Consider the following 27,454-nt stretch of genomic DNA (forward strand, 5'->3'; position numbering starts at 1 on the left):
GTTATACCTTGCTATTTAAGAATTTTGAGTTTTCAGCTTTCTTTTATTCTTAAAATTTGAGATTTTTTAAAAATTAGAAAATAACTTGGAAAATGCCCTTACTACAAGTTATCTTAAAGAGTAGCTCAAGAATAAGCTTGGAAAGAAATTTGGCGCTGTTCCGTTCAGTAGTTAGGGTAATACGGTACTTAACTTCAAAGTCCTTTTTTAAAACGTTTTGACCCACCCTGTAAATACGGTTAAAGATAATTAAACTTTTTTTGCACCAAAATGATCGGGGTGATTAGACTTTTAAATTGATGTATCACACAACCCATGTTTACATTTTAAAATTTCTCAAAAAGCACCCCTACCCCCCAAATTGGGCCCTTTTGGGGCATTTTTCAAAATTGAAAATAATTTTATTGAATTTGGCATGTCCAAATTAGGGGGAAATGAGAACAAACAAGTGTTAAAAGCCTTACCTTTGCACACAACAGATATGGAAAGTTTTCAAATGAACACCCTGTATATACATCTCCTGGGCTAGACTGTTAGCATACTAAGTCAGGACATTCTTGACAAAACATAATGTAGGATTGTCATCTGTCTTAATGAATAGTTGTTACTGGTTTATACACTGGATATTACGCACCTAGGTGGCGTCCCCATGTCAATTGATAATGATCAAATTAATGATGATCTTGATATGTGGGAAAAGGAGTTTACTAAATACTTTCAAAGACTTTGAAATATTAACTAATTATACAAACTAGGAACAGTGCCCATGTTTAGAATGAAAAGCTCAATTATGAGTCACTTAAGATTTTAAATATATTTTTTTAAGCATATTTCAGAAACTATATTAGTATGCACAATCTCCTAATATCATAAATAAATAACTTTCAATGTCATTTTAAACTATCCGCCTCTTGAAGTAAAATTCCAACACTCGTTTCTAAAACTTTTCACTCACTCCCATGGCCATTTATGCCCTAGGCTGCTCTCCATATCTCTCTATCTTCTACCTCTTCAACTGCTGCCCCCACTTCTCTGACGCCCTTGGAGATACTATCCCACCATCTCTCTTCTTGGGCCTTCCTAATGGTCGTTTCTCTTCTGGCTTTCCTATGCTTGCTTGTTTTAATAGTGAACCACGTTCTCTCATTTCCAACGCTTATCTTTAAAGGAACCAATCATCATGTAGCTTAAAACTGATTTGAAACTATATATGTATATCCAATAACTGTTATCTGATAGGACTTAAATTCTGCACTGTTTGAAATATAATCTGCAATTAAATTTACAATTTTTTATTTCTTAACTTGATTTTTTACAGATGGCAGAGTTTCCTCTAGAACCGAATCTTTCCAAAATGCTTATAATGTCGGTTCATGTTCAGTGTTCCGATGAAGTTCTTACAGTGGTCTCTATGTTGTCGGTGCAGAATGTCTTTTACAGGTAAGCTAGTTGTTACTTTGTTTGTATACTTACTTACTTAATCCTGTCCTCTTCTACAATTGATTTTGAGGTTATAAGGTGTTTCCATATCTGCTTGCTGAGTACTAGAGCCTCTTTATGTAGATCATCTTATACTTTAACCTATTTCCACCCAGGTTTTCCCCTGCTTAGTTTTATTATCAGATTATATGAATAAATGGTTGTGCATGTAAATTTGTAGAATTTTGAGTAATTAATCATTGTGGAAGTGAAGGTAAAATCTATTTTATGAAAGTAAGGACAGTGGTTGTCGTTAAAGATGTGTGAAACTTCTTAACTTGGGTTCAGGATCAGAGCATATTGCAAATTATGAAAATTTCTTGTAAGGTGCCTACTTTTCACTCGAGACACTGTGACTAACACAAATCCAATTTATAACAACCACTCCTCCTCCTTCCACAACTTATGGCTATTCAAACTTCAAACCAACCATTCTGTATGTGAGTCATATTTGAAATTTCTCACAAAAATTGTTTTTAGTATTGTAAAACTGACATTCTTCAAAGATCAACAACTTTTGTAATGGAAAATGTTTTCAACAATCCTTTTACAACAACTTTTTAATTTTATCAATAAAAGAAGAGTAGTTGGAATCTCTTTAGAATCAATTAATTAAAATATTTTAAAATAGTGGTAAAGTCTTAGCATCCATAATGTGAGTTTTGTTTCTATAATCAAAAAATGGTGTGTCTTTTTCCTACACTGGATTTTAGGAATCACATTATTCTTCAATTGTGATAAAGCAGCCAGTTATAACCAATGAATACAAACCTTATAAGAAGCTAAACTGCTTGTAGAGAACAGTCAGATCAAATTTTGAAACGAGCCTCACGTGGCTGCGCTACTCTCTCTCTCTCTCTCTCTCTCTCTATGACGATTCTTTGTCTCACTCTCTCTGACTCAGTCATTTGACTTGGCCACACACTACCGAGTGCCGTCGCTACCGAGCGGCCGCCAGGGGAAATATTGATACAAACAATGTTGAAATATTCCCAAACTAAATTTTTAACACAGGCATTGTGCTTTTTATAAGGTTTGTGTTCATTGTTATAGCTAAGGCTTCAGCAAAATAAATTTTAAAAAAAACTTTTGACTTTTTTGTGTCACAGGCCGAAAGACAAGCAAGCCCTGGCAGATCAGAAGAAGGCCAAGTTTAACCAACCAGAAGGAGACCATCTTACTCTTCTGGCTGTTTACAACTCTTGGAAGAACAACAAGTTCAGTAACGCCTGGTGTTACGAGAACTTTGTACAGATAAGGACTCTCAAACGAGCCCAGGACGTGAGGAAACAACTACTGGGGATTATGGATAGGTAAGTTTAAGCTTGCCTTGCAATTAACCACTTATACATCTGATAATCCATCTGGTGATAATACATCTGATAATCCATAACACATCTGGTGATCCTCTATGCATCTGATAATCCGGGTCATTCTATCAAGGCTACAGCCATAATCGGCTCCTGTTATCATAGCAACACCCGCGAGCATATCTTACGGTCAGCGATGCCATTAATTTTCCCCCGCAATTGTGTCAACAATGTAATGAGTTTAGAAATAAACTTAATGGTTAATTGGTTGAGAAAACTTTAATTCTGGGCAGCCAATTGTTATAGTAGGAGAACATGGGATATTCGGTCTCCAAGGTTATGGGTTCCAATCATGCAAATTACCAATGATATTTAGCTATGTAATAATGCTGCCCAACAATCTGACACATCCAAATGTGTTAGACCTTGGCCCACCCTTTCAAGTGGAAAAACAAACCAAATGTGTACAAAACTGAACATAATAAAGAATTTATTTTTATTTTTTTAGGTTTTCTTTAAGGCGGTACTTTATTTTCACATTTGTTTTGTTTCTCCAGGCACAAACTGGACGTGGTGTCAGCAGCCAAAAACACAGTCCGGGTCCAGAAGTGTGTTTGCTCCGGGTTCTTCCGGAACGCAGCCAAGAAGGATCCACAGGAAGGATACAGGACTTTGGTGGACAGTCAAGTTGTCTACATTCACCCAAGCAGTGCTTTGTTCAACAGACAACCAGAGTGGTAAGTAGACCTATGACTGTTATAGATTCATTTTCTTACTGAAATCGTTATTTATGTTGACTTTTCCAAATGTAAGGTTTAGTGGTACCGTAATATGGACATTCCTCGGTGTGTTTTTGTTTTACAATAGTATTTGAACCAGAAGTTAGGCTCCCTTGGCCAAAGTAAAAGTTCAAATCTTGAAATCTTTAAAAATTACCTACCCATTGATCTGGGGAACACAATTGGGGATTGCACTGGCTTTAGTGTCGGATGCGTTGTAGAAATCCATCTTCGTTGCAAGCTATAATTCAACTTGACTGTTGTAATATTAGGCTTCAACCATTTTAATACTATTACCTAGGAATATCACTATCGAATAGCCCCTCATGTGGTCTAGTTATCAATAATAGGAATCATAAGTGGAATTCCTCTGCAATGGTTCAGGTCATATTTAGTTGGTCGTAAGCAATACATTGAGGTTGATGCAGAATGCTGTTCCAAACTTGCCGAAGTAAGATATGGTGTCCCTCAGGTCTCTATCCTTGGACCTCTGCTTTTTATTCTTTATATAAATGACGTCGGTGCCTATGTTTGTTCTAACTCCTTAACGCTGTATGCAGATGATACCACCATGCTTTTTAAGGGCTCGTCTGAAGTTGTTCAAGAGAACATGTCTTCAACAATTACAAATTTTGATATCTGGCTTTTTAATAATAATCTTCTTTTAAATCAGAATAAAACTAATTATGTCCAATTTCTAACAAGAAACAAAAATCCACTGCATCTTAAACTACCACAATCTTCAATAAAAGAACTTTCTGAAGTCAAGTTTTTGGGCGTTGTTATGAATTCTCAGCTGCCGTGGCAAACACATATTTCAGATCTTTGTGGTCGTTTGAGCAAGGTGAGTTTTGCCTTGAGAACATTGGTTTCTTTGCTTGATCAGAGGGACCTGATCAATGTTTACCATGGATGCTTTCAGTCTGTTATATCATATGGAATAGATGTTTGGGGAGGTCCCACACATGCAGACAAAGCATTTACAACGCAGACAACGCAAAAATGGGTTTTATTTTGAACCCTCATGAAGTTCCCCTAATTTTCATTGACCTAAGACCTATGTGCAAAAATATGCAAAATTTTGCCCACACAATATGTAAAAACTTAAGTGCCCCCCCCCTCCCCCCTCAGCAAAGTCCTAGATCCACCTCTGATCATTGGTAAAGCATAGCTTGAGGTGGTGGGAATCACCATCAGATCAGGTCATTATGCAACTTCAAACTGTGCAAAACAGAACAATCAAAACAATGACCAAGCTTGTTTTAGCTGCTCCGTGAAAAATCTCACGCTTGGTTATCAGGATATTTATAATCTCTTTAAATTGTTACACACTAGGCTACATTATTTCAAACTAATTTCACTAAACTCAATATTCAAGCTTTCTCAACTAAATTTTGAAAATCATTGCTGCATTTTTTGTAAGCTTTGTAATTATTTACAAAATTAACAGGAATCTCCTAATTAAAAAAAAATCATTGGATGTAGACAAACTGCCCATTTCTTGATATATTTTTGCTTTGAATTCTCTGACTAAACAGTCATAATTGTCACAAAGCAAAGCTCGGCAATCAAGTCTCTCCACTATATTTCACAGTGCATTATGAATGGAACATGGTAATCAACACTGTTATTTTACTACAGAGCTACAATAGTGAGGCTGTTTACACATAGATAAGCAGATTATAAAATCTTCCCTTACCATTCCTGTCAAAGCTCTGACCTTGAAAGGTGCTTTTGGCAAGGTCATGTTTAGAAACTTTCACACTCATTATCACTAAATCTTTTAACAGCTTAAATATTCAATCCTGTATTGTTTCAAATATATATTATTTTTTAACAATTACTTTCAAAACTGTGGTTGAATGCTTTATAAAGCAAATTATTAAAACAATCCTATTAGTTTTATGAGGCTTTAAAAAAAACTACTTATGCCCTAGGTAAAATTTACATTAAGTATAGATAATAATTTGTTTGAATGTGAAAAAGTGCTACTTGTTGTCATTACCTGCTTATAACCTAGGAGAATACTTGTCAGATTAATGTTTCGTTTTGTAGATTTATTTTTAGGTTAGGTTTTATACTGTACAGTAGTTTGTGATGCCAAACTCCTTGTACCTGATGTACAAATAGAGTATAACTCCAATTATTTGGGTGTTGGATGACTATCAAATGGGAGTATACTACATTTGAATATCAACAGTTGGCATGGTTAAATTTGTACCGAAATTCAAGGTATTTTATAGAAAATAGGCCGAGTCGAGTTGTGCTTTTTGGTTTGTTGATTTCTACTGTATGAAAGACATTTTGGTCTTGTATTTAATTTTTAAACCCTTATAGATCAGCTAGAGACAACTTTGGAAAATTTTCTGACCAGTTTTTGTGTAGATTTTTTTGTATGTACTTTTAATATTTATTTCCCATTATTTCAGCAACTTTTAAATTATTTTAACAAAATCTACCCGACCTACAAAACTAAAGAACAAAGAGGACAATGTAAAATTTACCGTTAAAAAAGAGAGAAATATTTAGTCAACATCAGTCCATTTAAATGTAACATGAAAACAAGGGTAAAATGAGTACAAGGTTTGTGTATATAAATATAAATATATATATATATATATATACATTAAATGTATGTTTAGGCCTATATGAAAAGTCTACAACGTGCAGTATCTGAATTCAATGGTTCTTGGTTGTTGATAATATTTTTATCCATTCAACTGGCGATCTTCTAAAACAATGTTTTTCTGTCTACAGGGTGATTTATCATGAGTTGGTGCAAACGACCAAAGAATACATGAGAGAAGTAACCACTATTGATCCCAAATGGCTGGTTGAGTTTGCCCCGGCGTTCTTCAAATTCTCCGATCCGACAAAACTGAGCAAATTCAAGAAGAACCAACGACTCGAACCTCTCTACAATAAATACGAGGAACCCAACGCTTGGAGAATATCTCGAGTCAGAAGAAGAAGAAATTAGGCCTAAACTGTTTTCATGAAAGTCAGTAAACTCACATTCTTGGACAGATTTTTAATGTAATAATATTTGTAGCAAATATTATTGTAATTCTATTTGTCTTGCTTGTGGTGTAAATATTGTAAATATTTATACAAATTTTACTTTTTGCAAGCCTACATACGAGGGGCACATAAATGTGTTTAATTTAATTATTGTATTTGATCAAGTGTTGTAATTTATATGAATATAACTTTTTATGTATGATTTGGATTCATTTAACCTTGAATTTATAATAGCTATAACCTGTATTGCTCAGCTAAAAATTTCAAAAAATGTGTTTTACTATGATTCATTTTTATGTTTCTTATATCTCATCAAGTTGTTTATATTTTATGTCCTCACATTAGGAACAAAGCTGTTCTAGTAGCTAGAGCACATAATTTCCGTTTTTAATTAACTGTTCAAATCACACTAAACATGGCTTTTAGTGAGGATAATGGCTTAGGGTCTACCGCTATCCATCTACAATTTGTGAGGAACAACTTTTAGGTTAGATCTTCCTCTGTATTGAAAAACTCACAAATAGAAAGTATAATGAAACCAAAAATGAATCATTGAGATGGGCAGCAGATGCATGGAGACAGAAAAAAAACTTAAAATAATTTATTAGAATAAGAAGCAAAACTTGAAGAATAGTTTTGATAATACATTTAATTTAGAGTTTTGGATAGTAGAAGAGGCCATCATGTCAAGAGGGTTTCAGGGCAGCGATAGTGATGCACAAGGTTATGGAAGCATAGGGCAAAGAGATTACACAACACAATCATACACCAAAAATTGTATCGATACATTTGTGATTTTTTCAGAGTTTTTAACTGCAGTTAGTTTTCTATCTGTATTTAGGGTTATATAATTACCTTTCTAAATCTACTTAAAAGCTTTAATTGGAGCACATTTTTATGTAGGTCATATTAGTTAAATTCAAGATTTTTAATTTGTCCAATGAACAAAAATAGACCATGTCAACAATTGTAACTAAAAGTAGTATTAGGGGAAAAAGTGTTTGTTTATTTGCCCTAGGATGCTAGGCACAAGCCCGGGATTGTTTTTTCACATTACTTCAGGCTAGGCCTAGGGGCTGCAGCATTATCACTTAGATAAAATCCATTGGTGATTTGGTGGGGTTTGAACCCGGGTCCTTAGAGACCCAAGTCCTGCACTCTTACCACTAAACCAGCTGGCTCTGGGGCCAAAAGTAGTAACTGATGTGTAAAAGTTACACCTCAGTATCCTGGTCTTAAGACCTGCACAGTCTAGCCACTAAGTTACTACACAAGGCTTTATCAAAATTGATCAATTAAAAAGCTCAAAGATGACACTAGAGTAACCACACTATTAGAGTTCATTAACAACGAATTACCAACATGGAAAACTTCAAGGCGAAATTACTACTTTGTAGTAGTTAAAGCATTAAAAAACTTTCAGATAGAGTTTCAAGTTTATACTGACTAATTATTTTATAGCTTTAAAATACAACTTCAAGGATATTATTACTTCCAGGCTGGAAGTAATAATATCCTTGAAGTTGTTCCAGGTTCCACCCTTAAGTAATTGTATAGCAACTGCAAAATAGTATATCAACATTAAAGATGTAGATCTTTGTAATGTAATTAGTCACATTAATTTTGAGTTAAGCCTACAGCAGCAATTCCTAAGAATATAGAATAATTATTTTGACAAATCTGCCAACCTATTTTTTTCACTGAATATCTGTTGGTTAGCTATCTAAATGTTTTTGATTAAATAGGAAGAAATCCCAAAGCATATACTGGGTAAAAAAAATAAAAATAAAATAATCTCTTTAGAAAACTTAAGATTCAATCAAATAAAACCAAAATCTTTGAAATCACTCAAAATGGTGTAACCTACATCCTTATTTATTCATGACAATCAATTACTGATGGATTTTTTTTTATAAAATACTGACTGGTGTTTCCACAATTAATGTTTTTGGTGAAAAAAGCACATTTAAACATTAAATTAAATACACTCGGACACACTTTACAATAGGAAAAATAGGAAGACTGCTCACAATAAGTATAACTCGGGAATTTAAAGTTTACAGCTTTTTTTTCTTTCTAACCACTACGTGTAGAGCAACACTCCCATCCCATCCATTTCTATAGTCCAATTAATATTGTGCTAGTTCGCAAACTCGTTTTACTATTTGTTTACACTTTTGTACAATTTCACGAAAACCAGATAATCGTTACTTGAATTATCAAGCTAACTAACATACATAATATTTGAATTCAAACAGATGACGTTTTGAGCTCTGGGAAATCAAAACGAAAAATCAAATTGGTCCCAGGTCCAAATGATTCTCTTTTTATAAGACCTACAGTAATAGCTTTTTATATGGGAAATTCGCTAAAACAAAATCGACCCACTTGCAATTAAATTGCCCACATAATTGTAAATTTATGAGCGAGCATCTTCTAGTGTTGTAATGAAGATGCGTGCCGACTATAATGAAAGTAGAACAGTCAGCAGCAGTGCGGGTAATATAAGGCAACCCTATAATTATTCTACACAGACCACAGCTGGGAGAGAGTTGTGAAACCAGTCACTCACTGTGTGAACCTCCCGGCAGGATGACCTCAGAACAGGTACCGATGTTTTCAACATTGTAGCTACACAGTAGTAGATGAATCATAGTTCATCTGTAAATCTTAGATTATTTGTCAATGATTTTTGTGTTGTGTTTTAATTATAAAGGTAAAAATATAGATTTAAAAGAAAGGACTTGTATCAGATATTAAACTGGAAATAATAAACTGTGCTGGTTAAAATAATATTTTTATAGCATTTTTATAAAGGGTTTTTATCATTTTTTTTATATAAGGTGGTAATGGTCATGCAACAAAAAACTGTATTCTAAACAATTGAATGAATGGCAGCTTTTAGTGAACTTTAAATAAATAAGGAGCTTAAAACTAAAGTGTGATTTCTCTGTGGATACATTTAGTAAGTTACATTGCTGTATTTCCCATTTATTTTTTTGTATGAAATAAAAATAGATTTCCAAATGTGGACTAAGTAGGAATTTCTGGTTAACTGATAATAAATTATAACCTAGCTTTTAATAACTTTACTTTTTTTGTAAATAACTTTGTTTACATGACGTGTTATTTGATTTCTTCGTTATTAAGTGAAAATAAATAGTTACCGGTAACTGATATTTTCAACAACGGAACAAGCCTAGCTTTAAAAAATATTACGCTTTTGGTGAATATCTTACTCATATATTTTGAGTTGTAAATTTTTTTTTTACAATATTAAAATCAATAACTTTTCACCTTATTAATAAATAAACAATAATTTACAATATCAATATTATTAAAAATACAATTAACCATAATTTAGACTAGTAAATTTTAAGTTACCTGTCGGCGTTTATTTTAGTATAACCAGCATATTGATGATTTAAATTATAAATTGATAATAAAATACTGATAATTACTTTGATGTTCATTTTCAGTCAAGTCTCACTAAGAAAATTGTTAGCCAATTTATTATGACATAATTTATGATAATATCAATTTTCTCAAAAGTACCACTTTAATATTTTTTGTTTCTTAGGTGTCTACTTTTTTTCTTGTTTACTAAACTTTACTTTGTGTAATATATTCTAGTAAATATTTTAGGCAATATTTAACTAGGTCTCTATAACTTACATCTAAGTCATAGTTAACACTTTGTTTAATTAAACATATTATTACTTCAATACATTTTCAAATTTGATAAATTACTGTAATTTGCCATGGTATTTACATTTTTCCTAACAGAAAGTTTTAAGGATGGGTGAAAGTTCCAGGCACAAACTCTCTCCTATTTCAGCTTTCAGTTTTAGGGATCAAATGTCATTTTATGTACCGGTTTTTTTTTACATCAAAGCAAATACAGCTATTAGCTATGTAACCCCAACATATGCTACTTTAAATACCTCTGATACTTGTAATAATATCAATGATTAACTTAGTCTTTTTTGTGCTAAAAAAAGGACAAAAAGTTCATCAAGTGCTACTGTAATAAACTAAGGTGTCCATAAACACAAATTAAAATATTAAAATCTAATATTGTAGGATAGGTAGTTTTTGAGCTACAGTACTACCAAACTACTAAACCAGCAATAATTGGCTATTTTTGTTGCATTGAAACTGGAACCAGCTGTTTTTATCTTGATTTTTCAGTGTGGCAGATTGTGTGTGTATATATTATATTGAAGTTACTTACTGTCTTCGCAATCCAGATGTTTTAATTCACTTTGATCGTTTCAGGTATTTTCGGGTGCATAGTTGACTAAATTATTGTACTGTATTTATATTTTTCAAGATATTTTTTCATTTTCATTGTGTCAACAATATAACAATATAAACAATATACAACACGAAAACATTTAGGCACGTGCAAAGCTTAAAAACTGGCAACCAACTGATGAATAAATCTCGTAAAATATTTAAATACAACTGAAAGTCATAACAGTAATCATTTAGTTAAGTTTAAATCTACACACCTGACAAAGGAGTAATCTCTGAAATGGCTGATAAAACAGCTGATCTTAGTCAGCAACAAAGCATTTATTTCTCTCATCTAAAACCCAACATCATAATTTCGATAACAATATACACCCAGTTTTGTCCCCTCTTAATGATGTAGCAATTAACTTGTTTCTAGAAGTTCCTAGAAGCCCAGGAGCTAGTAAAGACTCTCACAGAAAGACCAACTGATGAAGAATTCCTTGAACTTTACTCTCTCTTCAAACAAGGAACTTTTGGAGACAACACTACAGGTACAGTATTTGTAAATTCTTACTTTAACGATACGTTTTCTTGTTCTTTCTATGCAAAAGCGTTGCATATTTGTGGGACTTTTCATTTTTTACAGTCATTCCATTTACCTACTACAATAATTTATCCCAGAACCATTTTTCCTTACTTTGATGATTTATTTGTTGAGCAAAGCGTATCGAAGCGAGCAAATTTGTTTTACAAATACTCCTCCTGAACGGCTGAAGCGATCTGCACGAAATGTAGCATAGTCATAGTAACCAACCATGGGAAGGTATGAATCTGAAATGGTACAAAGTGGACTACAGGGCTTTTCCCTACGTTAATTTAAACTTTTAGAAATCTAACATGGGCATTAAGGGATAATTTTCCGCCATGACATTATTTGCGAGATAACAATAAAATGGTAAACAAGATTCGAACACTTTTTTTAAATCAACGAATCATCTAAAATAGAACTTTTACAAATACCGTACTGAGAAAAAGGATGAACAATCGGATTAATTTACGATTCATTTACTACGAAATGAATCCAATAATTAGGGTTGCCGGAATTAGGCTGATGCACCATTGACTTTAAATACTCCAAATATCCATTCTATTTACGTGAACCTAAGGCCTACCATTGAGTTTGGATGCTGTAAGTAGACTTTCCATTTATGTGAAATAGACGTACCAGTACCATTAATGCAGACTTTGAATAGGTACGGCAAATATAAATTCCATTAATGTGAACCAAAGATACCATATTGAGTTTGGATACTGCAAGTAAAACAATTCGTTTACGTGAACCCGACATATCATTGACTTTGAATACTGCAAATAGGCATCTCATTTATGTGAACCAAAAGTAGGCCTACCATTGATTTTGGATAATGCAAAGTAGATTTCTCATTTATGTGAAGCAGGTGTACCATTGATTTAGGATACTGCAAGTAGACAATCCATTTACGTGAACCAAATGTACCATTAAGTTTGGATACTGCAAGTAAACAATAGATAAGCACACCAAAACATAAATGATATCCCGAAAATTAGCAAGTTCAAGTTAGTAATTTAACATTCACATTATAGCTCAATGGTTAATTTACTATTGAAAACAACTATTGAAAAGACTTGCATACCTACTTTAAAGCATTTAGGGTGCATATTTTAATAACTAATTATCAAAATTACTGTTTGTTGTGTCCGTTTTACAGACTGACATAATTGTCATGGTTAGTCAGCACCTCTAGGAATGTAATTTGCATACAAAGAACAATTATCATTTTAGACTGACTACTAACTGAGTAAGTTCGTTACAACAAGTGTCAACGACAGTGGTCCATTTAAGAGGAAATTACTGTACACAGCAACAAGTAAAGCACACACTGTGACACCCCCACCTTACTATACCTAAAGACCGAGGAAATTTCCATTTTTCCAATTGGATTTTTTTTTTTACTAAAATATTTCCTTAAATATGTCAGATTTATTCACTACAGGACCTCTTAAGCATGGGGCCAGGGCGCAAGAGGTTTTAGGTGTGTTGGAGGTGGAAGGATAGGGGAGGGGGTGGAAATATCTCTCGGACCCCGGGTGTCACATGAAAACCGTGGCCCTGCCTATTTAAGTAAAATTATGTTTGCGAGTACCTAACTTGGTTTTTTGCTGGGGAAAGGAAAAAGGAATTTTTGTAAAAATGTGTTAATAGGAGTATAGCCGGTATAGTATGAAATAAATTTGCCAAATCTTATTACAATATCTCCACAAACAAGCATTCTACAACAGTTTACTTTTTCTCTATAAAAAAAACACATTCATGATCGTTTTAAATGGGTGTACCTTTATATAAAGGAAGATCGTTTGTATTATCTCTCTGTAAATCTTACTTGTATAACAACGCTTCAATATGAATAGTTATTTGTGCAACTAGTGAGAAAAGTGAGCAGTTGACTCACTCGAGAGAAATCCTTACTCACGAGCCGTAGGCGAGTGAGGAATAGTTTCTCGAGTGAGGCAATTGTACTTTGAACTCGAGTTGCACATTATACTTTGCCTACAGTTACCATAAAACAAATAAATTGGTGAAGAAACATAACCTATTTTTACACAGAAGTGAACTTTTAATATAACATTTAACGTGAAGTGACAAATACAACAGCTGACCAGCTGATTTACAGCCAGTGCTGCCAACGTATTTCGCGCGCATACGACGTTGCCTGCATGTTACGCGCTCACTATTTCGTGCCTTCACGTTGCAAATCTGGAGTGAGACAAAGTAATTAGAGTGAGAAAATGTTAACATTGTCTCACTGATGAGCGAATTGGCCACTTTGCTTTCTCAAATCAGTGAGAGAACACGTACATTGTTAGGTAACTGTAGGAAAAATAATTTGTTTTTAAGCTCTACACAAGATGGTTGAAAGAAAATTTTAGATTTTCATGGTTTAAGAGTAATAATTTGAAAAAATCTTTAAATTTTTTTTTTTACTCCAAAATACCTTGTTCTTATGACCCAATATAGCAGGTCCGTGAACTGATTCAAGAGTATCCAGCCCTAAACTTTCATGCTAAATTTAATCATGAAAAAATAAACACATTTCAAAAGAGCCTTTGGATTTTAAAATGGACAAAAAGTCCTGGTGCACAATCTCAAGCCAATAATTATATTTTTTCTTCACAGATAAGCCCGGTTTTCTGGATTTGAAAGGAAAATACAAGTGGGAATATTGGAACAAGAAGAAAGGAATGGCTAAGGAAACAGCTCAAGAACAATATGTTGCTTTCGTACAAACACTGCTAGAAAAATACGCACACACGTGACGATCTACTAGTTAAAATTGTTTGATTATAATTGTTGCTTACCTTAGTTTAGTTTATTGTTAATGTTTATGTTAGTATTTTTCTCTTTTTTATATGTTTTTATACTTTTATATTGCACCACCAAACAATAAAAAAAAAAAGATTTGTTGATGAAAATTGTGTTGACACAATAGTTCAACTACAACATATTTGTTGTAGGTTTAATGATGTTTTACAAAGATATAAATGACTTGCCAACAATGTACTTCAACATTTATTCATATCTAAAGTTCAATAAAAACAATACTGTAATATTTACAACTGTTATACCTAGTAAGAGGACACATTTTAACTCTACGTTAAGAAATTTGTTACAAAACTATTTACAGTAAAAACGTACAATTTCAAAAATAAAATTATATCTACAATATTATAAAAATATTTTGATTAGTTTGCTTCATTCCTTACCTTGTCTTATTGAACATAATTCAAAGATATTCTGAACGCAAATTATGACATTGTGAGATTGTGGACGTTAAAAAAAAACGTTTCAGTTAAAAGGGTTTTGTTGCTCCGAATCTTTTCTTGACTACATCTCGAATTTAAAACAAGATCTTGAGCTTAAAACCCCTCATCAACCAGATTTGAAACTGACTGTGTACGGTAATAATAGGTTTTGAAAAATATTCAATATTCATGTATATTTGAAGCTCAAACTCTGAGCATATCCTCTTCATCTTGCAGTTTTTGTACATCTGACTTGTTCATGAAGTAGTAACTCGGCTGTCGTCCTTTCTGAAAACATATTTCTTCTATACTAACAGTACAGTTGCGTTTTTCACATTTAATCCAAACCCACCTACAATAATAAAATAATCATATAATTGACACATACTATCTCCCATTAACTTGTCTACAACCCTTATCATAATAAAACTTGGAGATACTATTAGTACCCCCACATACAAAATTTCATTACAATCGGATCACAGGTGTGGTCTTTAGCTTTTTAAAAATTCACACATACAGACATTACTTGGAAAACTACTTTTTGGTTTCAGGGGGACGCAAATCGAAGACTTCCACCCAAAAATTTGACAAAAACAATTATTTCTCCATATATTTGACTAGGGAAAACGTTCTCTCTTTCCTTAATCGTGTTTTTAAAGTACTATCATCATGGTTCTGCTTATATGACCTTTATTAAAGCCTCTTGAAAAAAGTGTATTGCTTTTATTCAAAACCCACTGATATGGCTTTCTTTTCTAACTAGTTTCAACTAGTCAAATTGTCAGGCTCAGTCATAAAAAAAGGAGTCCCTACTAATTATTTAGTAATAATTAGTAATGCTTCCTGTAATATTATGGGCAGGAACAAAGCAGGGCCTAGACAAAGTTCAGCGTTGAAATGAGCACTATTAATTTTGTGACGTAAATTTTTTTATATTGGGTACTTTTTAGCTTCTTAAAAATGGTTTGTGTTGCCTTTTTGCGTCAAACGATCTGTTTGTACTTACCATCAACTAGAGCTGTTTCATGCCCCTAGGTCACATCTTCAGGTTGTCAGAACAACGTTAGATAAAAAGCGCATTCATCCGTAGATGAATAAGTCGAGATATATATGTCTATTCCTTTCAACCACAAGACAGCTGCTTACAATAGTTTCGTTCACAGACTATTATCCAAACCGTACCACTTACTACAGAAAATTACAATGAAATAAACATTTTGAAACAAATTGCAGTTTACGATCGATATGAAAGCTCTCTCATTAATAAACTCATCAGAAAACAGAAAAATAAAACAAAAGAGATTAAAAAAACAGAAACAAAAAAAAACTTCTGTTCTGAATTAGGAGTAGTACTCAATAACATCTTGAGAAAAGAAATGACAAAGAACAATGTACAAGCTGCATACAAAACATCCAACAAATTATCTTGTACGCTCAAAGAAAAGAAAAAGACGCCTTCCGATAAAGTAAACAACACAGGCATTTACAAAATCAAATGCAACGATTGCCCTAACTTTTACATCGACCAAACTGCTCGTTCTTTCGCCACTAGATTTAAAGAACATCTACCCAAAAAGAGCTCGAAATCAGCATTCGCCAACCACATAATTATGGCAAACCAAAACTACACAGGCATACATAGTAATTTATAAATTATGCATTTATGTAATAAAAGCAAATACATGGAAACAATAGAGGAATTAAAAATTTACAATGCATCTAAAGAACAACCCAACCATATAGGCCTATTGAAAGAACAAATTTCATTCAGATCTAACATAATTTACAATACTGCCATTCAATTAGACCAGAACAAAACAGGTTGGGGAAGGGGGTAACAGCTGATGCTTGGATACACGCCTGCAGTCATGACACCTGTCTCGCGTGTTTGTCACTTGGCCAAGTTTGTAAATTCATGTCATTTAAATGTTGTTTTTTTTGTGTATTTTGTGTTTAGTAGACATATATGACAAATTAATCTACGGATGAATGCGCTTTTTATCTAACCTTCTTCTGACAACCTAAAGATGTGCCCTAGGGGCATGAAACAGCTGTAGTTGTACCATAGACAAAAAGAATGAAATATAGACTGTCAGCCGTGCTGCGGTTGCCATGGTTACCATAGGTTCCGGCGCACACCGCTGTAGTTTACGTAGCGCATACGCCGTAACTACCGTGGTGCTCCAAGCGGTGTGCGCCAGAACCTATGGTAACCGCAGCACAGCTGACGGTCTATATTTAATTCTTTTTGTCTGTGGTTGTACTAACTACACACGGATTGTTTGACGCAAAAAGGTAACATAAACCATTTTTATATTGCAATTTACAATCCAGAGGAATCCACCATGAAATTTTTGCTTTAGCTATAGTAGGGTAAACTTAAATAGCTAAGTCAGGTAATTGAAAATAAACTATACAAACCAAGTCTTTGACAACTCGTGTTGCTCCTGATTGGATCAGAATTTTACTGAGTGTCTCTACTCTTTCCACTCCCATCGCGTAGTGAAGAGGTGTTCTCATGAGCTGTGGGACAATACAAAACTTCTGTGAACCAGACTTTTCTTGAAAACTATTAAGCCAGCAAGACTCTAATAGACAATACTGCCAAATTTGTTGTAAATATCTGAAATTTTAATTTAGTAGGAACCATAAAAATCCTAAAACACAAGGATTGATTTACCTATTTGAGTATCAAGCAGAATTAAAATAACCCTTTTTAAGGTGATGTGACGAGTCAAGTACTACTTGTTAAGAGTAACAGAGTATCCACTCAAATTGATACTTGTTCTACACTTGAGTACTAGAAGACTTGATTGATAGTTCATGACTTCATCCCTAATTGATTCTTTATCTGCAGACAGGACTCAGATGTGAATGTTAAATAAAATTCACATATTTTTCCGACTCCACACTACAAGACAACGGCTTGAATGCCGAGTACTTTTGCACTTAATTCAGATGCCTCCAAATTTCCACTACGAATCAAAAGAGCTGGAACATCATTCAATAACTAACTCGAGCAAGAAGAATCGAGTACATTCAACTCATGAACTAAATTGTTGTCTCGCCATATCATAATTTTGTAATTACAAACTCACATTGTCGCCCACTGTAAGTGTCTGGGGGTAGTGGGAGGCAATGTGTTGTACGATGTGGTCGTGTTGGTTCAACACCGCGACGTGAAGACTGCAGCGAGAGTAAGAGTTCTTAGCAAGCGCTAGTCCGGGATTGTTACGCAGCATCTCATGTACCTGGCTGTCACTAGCCAGTCTGATAGCTCTGTGCAGTCGTTCTCTGCGGTCCTGCGAACATTACAGGGTCGTTAGAATAATTTAGTAATTTAGTTTAATTCATTGACTTTTAGATAGGGAAATAGACATTCCATTTATATGCATATCCTGTAGACATTTTTTACTAAAATAGAACAAAGTCAACAAAGTTCTATGAGCTACAAAATTTGCTACAGTCTAAAGTCTATTTTAGTTTCTCCCTTAGCTTATGTCCCACCTTCACATCCTAGGATGCTATTATGCTCTAGCCCCAAACCATTTTTCACATTATAGTAACTTCAGGCTAGGCCCAAAGGGTTGCAGCGTAATCACTAAGATAAAATCTATTGGTGATTGGACCAACGTATTACGTTTTACCACTAGACCCGATCACTCTCGTTACTGTGATAGTAGATATGATGCAAAAAATGCTGTGTAATGAACCAAAAGTTATTTATTCAGTTTTGGCTTGGTAACAAGAGTTGGTGTCTTTGACAAATAATTTATTACATTAGCACACTTTGTTGGTACAGTAGCTGAATTAAAGCATGTGCATTCTTATTCTAAACTAGCTACAAACTTTAATGTGGGAATGTCTAGTTTTATCCATTAGATCCATAACATACAGCGCTCCATCATTCATATTTGGGTTTAAATACACATAGATGTGGGCTTATCTTAGTTTGTAGTGGTAAAGGTGATGATAAACTGACCGAGTCGATATTGTGTCGAGTTACCTCAAAGTTAGCGATGGAGTCGAGGAAGGCTAGGATCTGGGTTTGTCCACGCTCATTGGCCACCTCGACAATGCTGGCTTGGTCATCGTGGGTGTCCAGAATATGATCGTAACCTTCGAGGAGAAGCTCACGAAGTTTGTCTACTTGACCTAAACCATTCAATATATCATTGTTATTTGTTACCATATAATAATGTAAACTAGAGCACACGAGCGTAGTTTTAAAGATTTTTTTAGCTATTATGTGTTAGATAGTAACAATACCAAGGTTTAAGAATGATATTGCAAAAAAATATGCCTCCTTTTTTCTATTTTTTTCCAATGACGCTAGGTACTACACCGGGATTGTTTTTCACATTACTTCAGGATAGAGCTAGGGGTTGTGATATTATCACTTCCACTTCTAAAATAAAATCCATTGGTGATATGGTGGGATTTGAACCTGGGATCTCAAGTTCTACGCTCTACCACTAGACCAGCTTGCTCCCAATTTATTATGTTAGATTAATTATTATTAATTATGTTATATTATACTACATGAATTATGTTAGATAGTAGCATTAATAACCAGTGTTTGGAATGATACATTACAAAAAAATATGCCATTGATGTTGGAAAACCCAAAAATATTACTGTAACAATAAAAGTTTACTAACTCCATTGAGCATTTAAATAAACTAAAAAGCCTGTCTAAAGCCAATTAAACTCATTTTCACAATAGTAATTGAGTGTTGTAATCTTTGTAAAAACTGGATTATTAGTGATCTATAGTTACCTAGAAATCCCCTAGATGCCTAACCTAGAATAAATCTTCTATAATTTAAATTAGATGTTAAAAAAAACTAACAATTAATTTATTCAAAAACATGTTTTATAGTAACAAATAATGTTCCTTTTACAACAAAACCATATCACAAGCAATGGAGTAAAAGAATAAATGGAGTACTCTTATAACTTTTGCCAAATCCCAGTTCCCAAATAAAGTAATTATTATGCTATATATTTCTTGGTAGGGGACAAGATCACTATTTTTACTCCTGATGCGGTAAAAGTAGACTGAGAACAGGAGTCTGGTGATATAACCACCTAAATCATCTGCGTTTCTCACTCAAATTCAAACTTAACCTCATAAACATTATTAACATCAAATACAGAAATACTGAGTCACTGACTAAACAAAACCTCCAAACTAACTCACCTGTGGCTGCTAAACTGACAACATATCTGTCAATAGCTTCCACATTGTCCACCAGGCTGACTTGCAGCGCAACGTCTCGCGGAGTACGATACAACTCGTCACGCAACGCGATGTTGCAGTCTATCTCTTGCAACATCTGCAGAACTGCGTTGCGACCATGAGTCCTGGCCATTGCGAAGTGGAGAATCATTTGGCCAAACTCATCCTGTATAAGTAGATAAAATTGCATGAAACTACTTAAACTTCTAGTCCCACTACTTTATTTCACAGTTTTTTCTAATCAATTGTAAAGTTAGTTTTTGTGTTTTGAGCCTCCAGATTAAAAGAATGCCTAATAGTTTATCCCATATAACTCTCTTATAACTCATCAAAATCCAAATTCTTATCACAATACAAGACGATAGACAGTGTATGCAATGACCACCCGCAGTCTAGCTAGACTCTACCCCTGCCGAATTCGCAATTGACTAAATCAGCTGGTTTTTTTATGTTAATGTGTAGGGTGTTTTTGTGTCGTTTGTGTTTGACTATGTTCTGTTTTATGTTTTTTAACTACAATTGACGGTCTCAAAAGTGGATGACTACATTAGTTGGTACTGTAGTATGTTCTTGTACAGCCTGAAGATGGCACCAACTCATTGCTGAAACTAGTTTATCCAAGCAGTTTTAAGGATTACGATAAAGCAGGTATTCATGTACCCCATTTGAATAATTACAAGATTTTTTAAATAGATTATGCACTCTCCAGTTACTGATGATCAATATTATTTAAACCCTTGATAAAATTGCATTTTGTTAATTTAGTTAAAAAGTGCTTTGTTGTAATCGTTAAACTATATCCAACTTATGTGACACCTGAGATATCCCGATACAAAAAAAAAATGGATTTATGGCTTGCTGTGTACTTTGTAAATTCCTAAGATTGTACTAACAAGTTTAAGACAAATGAGGAGTCTCTTATAATGCAGTAAGATTATAATTAATGCACTTACCCTTTGTACAGGTTTAAAAACTGATTGTGGGGGTTCCGGAGTAGTGATTCTTGCTTCTTCTTCAACCCTCTGTTCAACCACTCTCTCAGCCCCCGTGTTGTGTGGAGGAGAGGAAGCAAGGGGAGGGGAAGGGTGGTGGGGAGGTGGAATAGGAAGAGGATGAGAAATAGGAAGAGGAGGAGGCGATGAAGCATGAGGAGGAGAGGGAGGAGGGGCTGTTAGATCTTGCTGTTCTCCCTCAAAGTAGTTCTCTTCCAATCCCTTCCAAACAAAGACATGTCTTAAACTTCAGTTCATATATTAACTGTATAATAGATTATATTTGTAAAATTATCTAAAACACATTATTATAGCTAGGCATCTGAGTAGATAGAACTCCAACTCGACTTGTTATCAAAACGTCTCCAACCCCATCCTGGGGGAAATCAAATACTTTTTTATGGTTCAAAGCTAAACCACCCTGTCCTTTGATCATTAAGTTTTTAATACCTTCAATTACTACAAAATACACATCATGGTATGTACAGTTTACGTCATGTAACGTAGCAATGTAAAAAGAGAAGGCTATGTAGCAGCAAATTTTTCTATTCAAAATTGCAATAATTTGGAACCATGTCATACAACAAAGATTAGTCCAATCTTGTTATATTGAATGATATTAACAGACTTTAATCAAATATTCACTTACCCGGGTAGTGTCATTTTCAGGAATCTCCTCATAGCTATGAAGGTAGTCAGCAAGATATCTTACAGGATCTGGAGGTCTTCTAGAAGCAACTTCTGTCAACCCTGCGATCAGGGGACGTCCCAGGGCTACCAACACAACAAGTATAAAATGCTACAAAAATTAAAACCATATTGAAATATTTCATTTTGGTGTTATCGATATGAAATTTTAGTTATGTTTTAAGGTTAAATTTATACATTCTTTCAAAAAATTCACCACATTTAAATACAGATAACTGATAGCTATATTTGTTATAAAATATTTAGGGTTTCTTCTTCTTGTGACATTTAATGTACAGGAAATAAAATAAAGCAAAATAGTTTTTATCCAAATTTACAGATTTACATATTTTCTTGATATGTCAATGGACTAAGTTCAAGACTGAGCGTCTACTGCTGCAGCAAACTATATCCACTAGACAGCGTGGCGGTGTCGCCGCTTGGATCATGCTGCATACGTGTGTGTACCTTCCTTCTCTTTCACACTTTGACTCTAGTGGAATGAATAGAATGACTCGCACTAGTGGAATGAACACTATTTTCATCAACTTTTAAGCCATTTTTAATTACTATAAGATGCTTGTCTTTACTTAAATAATCAAAGCAGCAATTCCTAACAATCTTAAATTCAAAAATAAAAATATCATTTCATTATTTTGTATCATCCATCATTCTGACAAGAGTATAGAATATGAAGTAGGAATATCATGAGATAGAAATTCAATTAAAAAGCTGTGAACATACCCAAGCAAGTGAATAAGAGCTAAAAGAGTATAAATGAAATGGTTTCATATAAAAATAAAAATCAGTATCGTTCAGATTTTACAAAAAAAGTGGGAATTTTTTTTCTTTTGTGTTTTTTTCCACATCAATCACTATTTTAAGTTTTAAGTGTATTTTATTCAGCAGGGATTATATATTGACTTTAAACATATCAACTAGCTCACATTAAACATTTATTCAACTTCTTTTTACTTTACCCATTTGCACTTACAAGACGCTAAATACCGGCCCTCCTCCTGCCCAAAGACTGGAAACCCCGACACAGCAACAGTATTTTCAGCCAAACCTGTGATAAACGACACAGCTAATCATAGTTTAACATCTGCCCGGTGATTGCTTGTAAAAAATAAAATATTACACAACACAATTACTGCTTATAACTTTCAACAATGCAGTGGTCATAATATGGCAATGCAGTGGTCATAATATGGCAATGCAGTGGTCATAATATGGTACAAAATTGTCTTGATTCACTGATTCAGTTTCCACCATTAAATTTGGAGACACCTAGTAGATTTTTCGCACTATTGTAAAATCTGGACTTTTTAGCAGATTTTTCATATTTGGAAAAAGCTTAGGTGGTACGGAAAGACCTGGACCCGAGACAAATTTACTTTGGCTTTGATGTTCTCGGGGTGAAAAACACGAATTGTACAATTTTTGTACATGTATAAAATTAGATTTTAGGTTCTTAATTAATTTAAATAGAAATATGTCTACGTTAAAAAAAATTACAATTTTATCTATTTATTGAAAATTTTCAGGTTCAAAATTACAATGTTAAGATTTTTACTAAGCTACTTAAAAATCAGATATGAAACACCCAGGCAAGAAAAAACTAAAAACTAAATCAAATTAGCTGGAAGTTAAAAAATAATTAGTGCATAAAATTCCAAACTGTGGACTATAAATTTCATAATTATGAAAAATTACTTTCACTCTGTGAATAACCAGAAAACCAGATGGGTGCATCAAGAGCATTCTACTTTAGGCTAGAAAATTATAATTTTTAGAGACAGATAAGAAAACGTGCAAATAAGCGATAGTGAAAATATTCTTTTTGTTAATTCCCTTTTTTGTTGCCTTGTTTTTTTAGCTGAAGGTTTGTATTAACACTATGTACAATTTACCAGCTTATGTGGCATCTTTAGGGAGTTTCTTATATTCATAGTGTCAGGTCTTCCCTCCTCCGTTTCAGGATAACTCCTGAGTACAAGAAATGAAACGGAGGAGGAGAGATAGAAGAAATAGAGGGGGTATTCACTATGAAGCCAGAAGAACCCCTGAATGGCTTCTTCAGGGGTTCTTCTAGCTTCATAGTTAAGACCCCCTCTCTATATCTTAAATCTTTCCTCTTCAAGCTCGCAAAATGTACATAGGGTGAATATAAATGTTTAGTTGAAGAACAAAAAAAATTGTAAATAATATAATTAAGGCTCTTGGAACTATGGGATAGTGGGATAGCACACAAAAATATTCTTTTTAATGATTAGATGAAAAAAGAGATGGTTAATTTGTATTTCAAACCTATTCATAGAGTTAAATATTTAATATTGTAAAAAGTTTTTACCGTTTGTTTTTTTTTTGTTTTTTGTGAATTTATGGTTGTCAATTAAGGTGTGGCTTTTTTATAAAGTAAATTTTAACCTATAACAACTGGTAGGCATTTATAAAAAAATAAGGTTTAAAATTTTTTACTGCAATAAATATTAGTACCTGGGGACCGAGCTTTACTCGGGGGAAATCATTAGTCCACTCTGAAAGCAGTCTTAGTACTGTATTGGAGACACATAGATCCATTCCCAAACTCCACACGGCTTGCCTTTACTACGTCCTACACCATTTCCTACGTCATGGACCTGTTTCCCTCCATTTCCATAGCACTTTAGGATTGTAGATAAATTAATCTAATCGTTATTAACAGTTCCCACACTCCGGACAGCTCGTCTTTACTACGTCCTACACCATTTCCTACGTCATTGACCTGTTTCCCTCCCTTCCCATAGCATTTCAGAATTGCAGATACCTTAATCTAATCGTCATAAACAGTTCCCACACTACGGACAGCTCGCCTTGACTACTTCCTTCGCCACTTCCTACGTCGCGGACCTGTTTTCCTCCCTTCCCATAGCATTTTAGGATTATAGATACCTTAATCTAATCGTCATAAACAGTTCCCACACTCCGGACAGCTCGCCTTTGACTACATCCTTCACCACTTCCTACGTCGCGGACCCGTTTTCCTCCCTCCCATAGCATTTTAGGACTGTAGAAACCTTAATCTAATCGCATAAACAGTTCCCACACTCCGGACTACTCGCCTTGACTACTTCCTTCACCACTTCCTACGTCGCGGACCTGTTTTCCTCCCTTTCCATAGCATTTTTGGATTGCAAATACTTTAATCTAATCATCATAAACAGTTCCAACACTCCGGCTACTCGCCTTGACTACTTCCTTCACCACTTCCTACGTCGCGGACCTGTTTTCCTCCCTTTCCATAGCATTTTTGGATTGCAAATACCTTAATCCAATCATCATAAACAGTTCCCACGCTCCAGACAGCTCACCTTGACTACTTCCTTTACCACTTCCTTCGTCACGGACCTGTTTCCCTCCCTTCCCATAGCATTTTAGGATTGCCCATACCCTTATCTAATCGTCATAAACAGTTCCCACGCTCCGGACTACTCGCCTTGACTACTTCCTTCACCACTTCCTACGTCGCGGACCTGTTTTCCTCCCTTCCCATAGCATTTTAGGATTGTAGAAACCTTAATCTAATCGTCATATACAGTTCCCACACTCCGGACAGCTCGCCTTGACTACTTCCTTCACCACGTCCTACGTCACGGACCTGTTTCCCTCCCTTCCCATAGCATTTTAGGATTGCCCATACCTTTATCTAATCGTCATAAACAGTTCCCACACTCCGGACAGCTCGCCTTGACTACTTCCTCAACACCTTCCTACGTCGCGGACCTGTTTTCCTTCCTTCCCATAGCATTTTAGGATTGCTGATACCTTAATCTAATCGTCATAAACAGTTCCCACACTCCGGACTACTCGCCTTGACTACTTCCTTCACCACTTCCTACGTCGCGGATCTGTTTCCCTCCCTTCCCATAGCATTTTAGGATTGCAGATACCCTGATCTTATCGTAATAAACAGTCCCCACACTCCGGACTGGTCGCCTTTACTACTTCCTTCATCACTTCCTACGTCACGGACCTGTTTCCCTCCATTCCCATAGCATTTTAGGATTGCCCATACCCTTATCCAATCATCATGAACAGTTCCCACACTCCGGACAGCTCGCCTTGACTTCCTTAACACCTTCCTTCGTCACGGACCTGTTTCCCTCCCTTCCCATAGCATTTTAGGATTGCCCATACCCTTATCTAATCGTCATGAACAGTTCCCACGCTCCGGACTACTCGCCTTGACTATTTCCTTCACCACTTCCTACGTCACGGACCTGTTTCCCTCCCTTCCCATAGCATTTTAGGATTGCCCATACCCTTATCTAATCGTCATAAACAGTTCCCACACTCCGGACAGCTCGCCTTGACTACTTCCTTCACCACTTCCTACGTCACTGACCTGTTTCCCTCCCTTCCCATAGCATTTTTGGATTGCCCATACCCTTATCTAATCGTCATAAACAGATCCCAGACTTCTCACTGCTACCCTTGACTACAATCATAGACAATGTATCGAGTAATCTTCAGTATAATCTTTGCTAAATGGTGTTTTTCCTTTTGTACTGTATTTGTAATTTGCTAGTATACTGTGGGTAGTTGGCTTATTATGAACACATGCTACAACTTCAAGTCTTTTGTTTACTTTTTCCTTGTTATTTAATTCAGCCAACAAGGTTACCTAGCAACCCATAAGACTAATGTTAAAAAAATGTGATTTTCAGTTTCATTTTTCTACGTAATTAGATTTTTGTTGGCAGTTCTAACTGCAGTAAACTCGTTTTTAGGCCAGAATTAAACTATTTACAACATTTGAAGAAAATCGTCGGAACCGTTTTCGAGATCTTTGTGCAAGCAAGCATACATACATACATACATACATACAAGCAAACATTGCTCGTATTAGAGTATAGGATTTCAATTAGGATCTAATTTTTAATCTTGGAAACTATATGGTGTTAAGTAGGAAAATAAAATCATAACTCTTGTTATGTGAACTAGAGAAGAGAAATTTGCTGCAAAAAGCCAAACCAACACACGTGCTTTCACACTCTAAAAATCTGAGAAAACTTACTGTTTGAAAAATTTCTCTTGAAATTTTCAAGAATATTTCTTCTCAAATCTTGGAAACTTTTAACTAAGTTAAAATTTGTTAAAAAAATAAAGAATAATAAAACACTGTACACACTGTAAGCAGCTAGAAAATTTCTGGTGTGTAGTTTCAAGTTATAATCTGTACATTCTTTACCCCTTTAACTTAATTTAGAAGTGCACTTGTGTTAACACATAAAAACTACTAATCTTCATTTAAATTGTTTTAACTATGACACAAGGATTGAAAATGTATTGATAATGATTCTATTCAAGTTTGACTTTCTGCAGCAAGAATCTTAATCAATAAAGAATATTGTAGCTTTAGAATTAATTTGACAGTTTTAATCTTAAAGGAACAACTAACACTAAAGGTAATTTAACGGATAAACAAATGGAATAGCGAGCAAAGTTTTAGGTGTATTTCTTGAAAAATTATAGTGAATAAACGGGATATTTTTAAAGATTGAAACTAAAACTCTGACTCAGCTAGTTTGGAGCCAAAAATTTGTTTATTTTCAGATTGATGAACACTTATAAAAAACTTTTAAAAGATAATATAAAAAATTCTGTATTGAGTATCCCTTAGGATAGTATTACATCAAGGTAAGGTTTTATCCTTAAAAAGGTCTAAGAAAACAGGTTTTATTTCAAACAGTAGCACAGGAATCCTATTTAGTGTGATTTATTTTTTAAATTTAAAGAAGTATATATCAGTAGGGGAAGTAAACAAAAATAAAAAAAAAACATTGTGCTTTATTTTCACAACAACTATCAATTCAATAA

The 27,454-nt window shown here is 34.3% G+C and overlaps 3 protein-coding genes across 3 annotated transcripts in view; 2 read left to right on the forward strand and 1 right to left on the reverse strand.

Moving 5' to 3' along the window:
• LOC129002506 (ATP-dependent RNA helicase DHX8-like) overlaps positions 1-6,759 on the forward strand; it is a 28,414-nt gene extending 21,655 nt beyond the window's left edge. The window contains exons 20-23 of the mRNA XM_054430364.1: positions 1,319-1,440; positions 2,589-2,792; positions 3,347-3,526; positions 6,326-6,759. Coding sequence (XP_054286339.1) covers positions 1,319-1,440; positions 2,589-2,792; positions 3,347-3,526; positions 6,326-6,548 — 729 coding nt within the window. The 3' untranslated portion in view covers positions 6,549-6,759. The remainder of the gene's footprint in view (positions 1-1,318; positions 1,441-2,588; positions 2,793-3,346; positions 3,527-6,325) is intronic.
• Positions 6,760-9,133: 2,374 nt separating this feature from the next.
• On the forward strand, positions 9,134-14,602 carry LOC129003171 (acyl-CoA-binding protein homolog). The gene is made up of 3 exons (XM_054431436.1): positions 9,134-9,196; positions 11,265-11,379; positions 14,043-14,602. The coding sequence occupies exons 1-3, from the start codon at positions 9,182-9,184 to the stop codon at positions 14,180-14,182; spliced, it is 270 nt and encodes an 89-aa protein (XP_054287411.1). The 5' UTR covers positions 9,134-9,181; the 3' UTR covers positions 14,183-14,602.
• Positions 14,603-14,748: 146 nt separating this feature from the next.
• Positions 14,749-27,454, reverse strand: part of LOC129003619 (uncharacterized) — a 44,654-nt gene continuing 31,948 nt past the window's right edge. The window contains exons 14-21 of the mRNA XM_054431916.1: positions 22,587-22,661; positions 21,555-21,679; positions 20,867-21,127; positions 19,875-20,079; positions 18,678-18,826; positions 17,770-17,973; positions 17,093-17,194; positions 14,749-14,956 (exon numbers count right to left, since the gene is read on the reverse strand). Of these exons, the coding sequence (XP_054287891.1) occupies positions 14,873-14,956; positions 17,093-17,194; positions 17,770-17,973; positions 18,678-18,826; positions 19,875-20,079; positions 20,867-21,127; positions 21,555-21,679; positions 22,587-22,661 (1,205 nt within the window). The 3' untranslated portion in view covers positions 14,749-14,872. The remainder of the gene's footprint in view (positions 14,957-17,092; positions 17,195-17,769; positions 17,974-18,677; positions 18,827-19,874; positions 20,080-20,866; positions 21,128-21,554; positions 21,680-22,586; positions 22,662-27,454) is intronic.

Source organism: Macrosteles quadrilineatus, unplaced genomic scaffold (assembly GCF_028750875.1).
Source record: "Macrosteles quadrilineatus isolate MER2022 unplaced genomic scaffold, UCM_ALF_1.0 Scaffold_9__3_contigs__length_116548681, whole genome shotgun sequence".
Taxonomy (NCBI): domain Eukaryota; kingdom Metazoa; phylum Arthropoda; class Insecta; order Hemiptera; family Cicadellidae; genus Macrosteles; species Macrosteles quadrilineatus.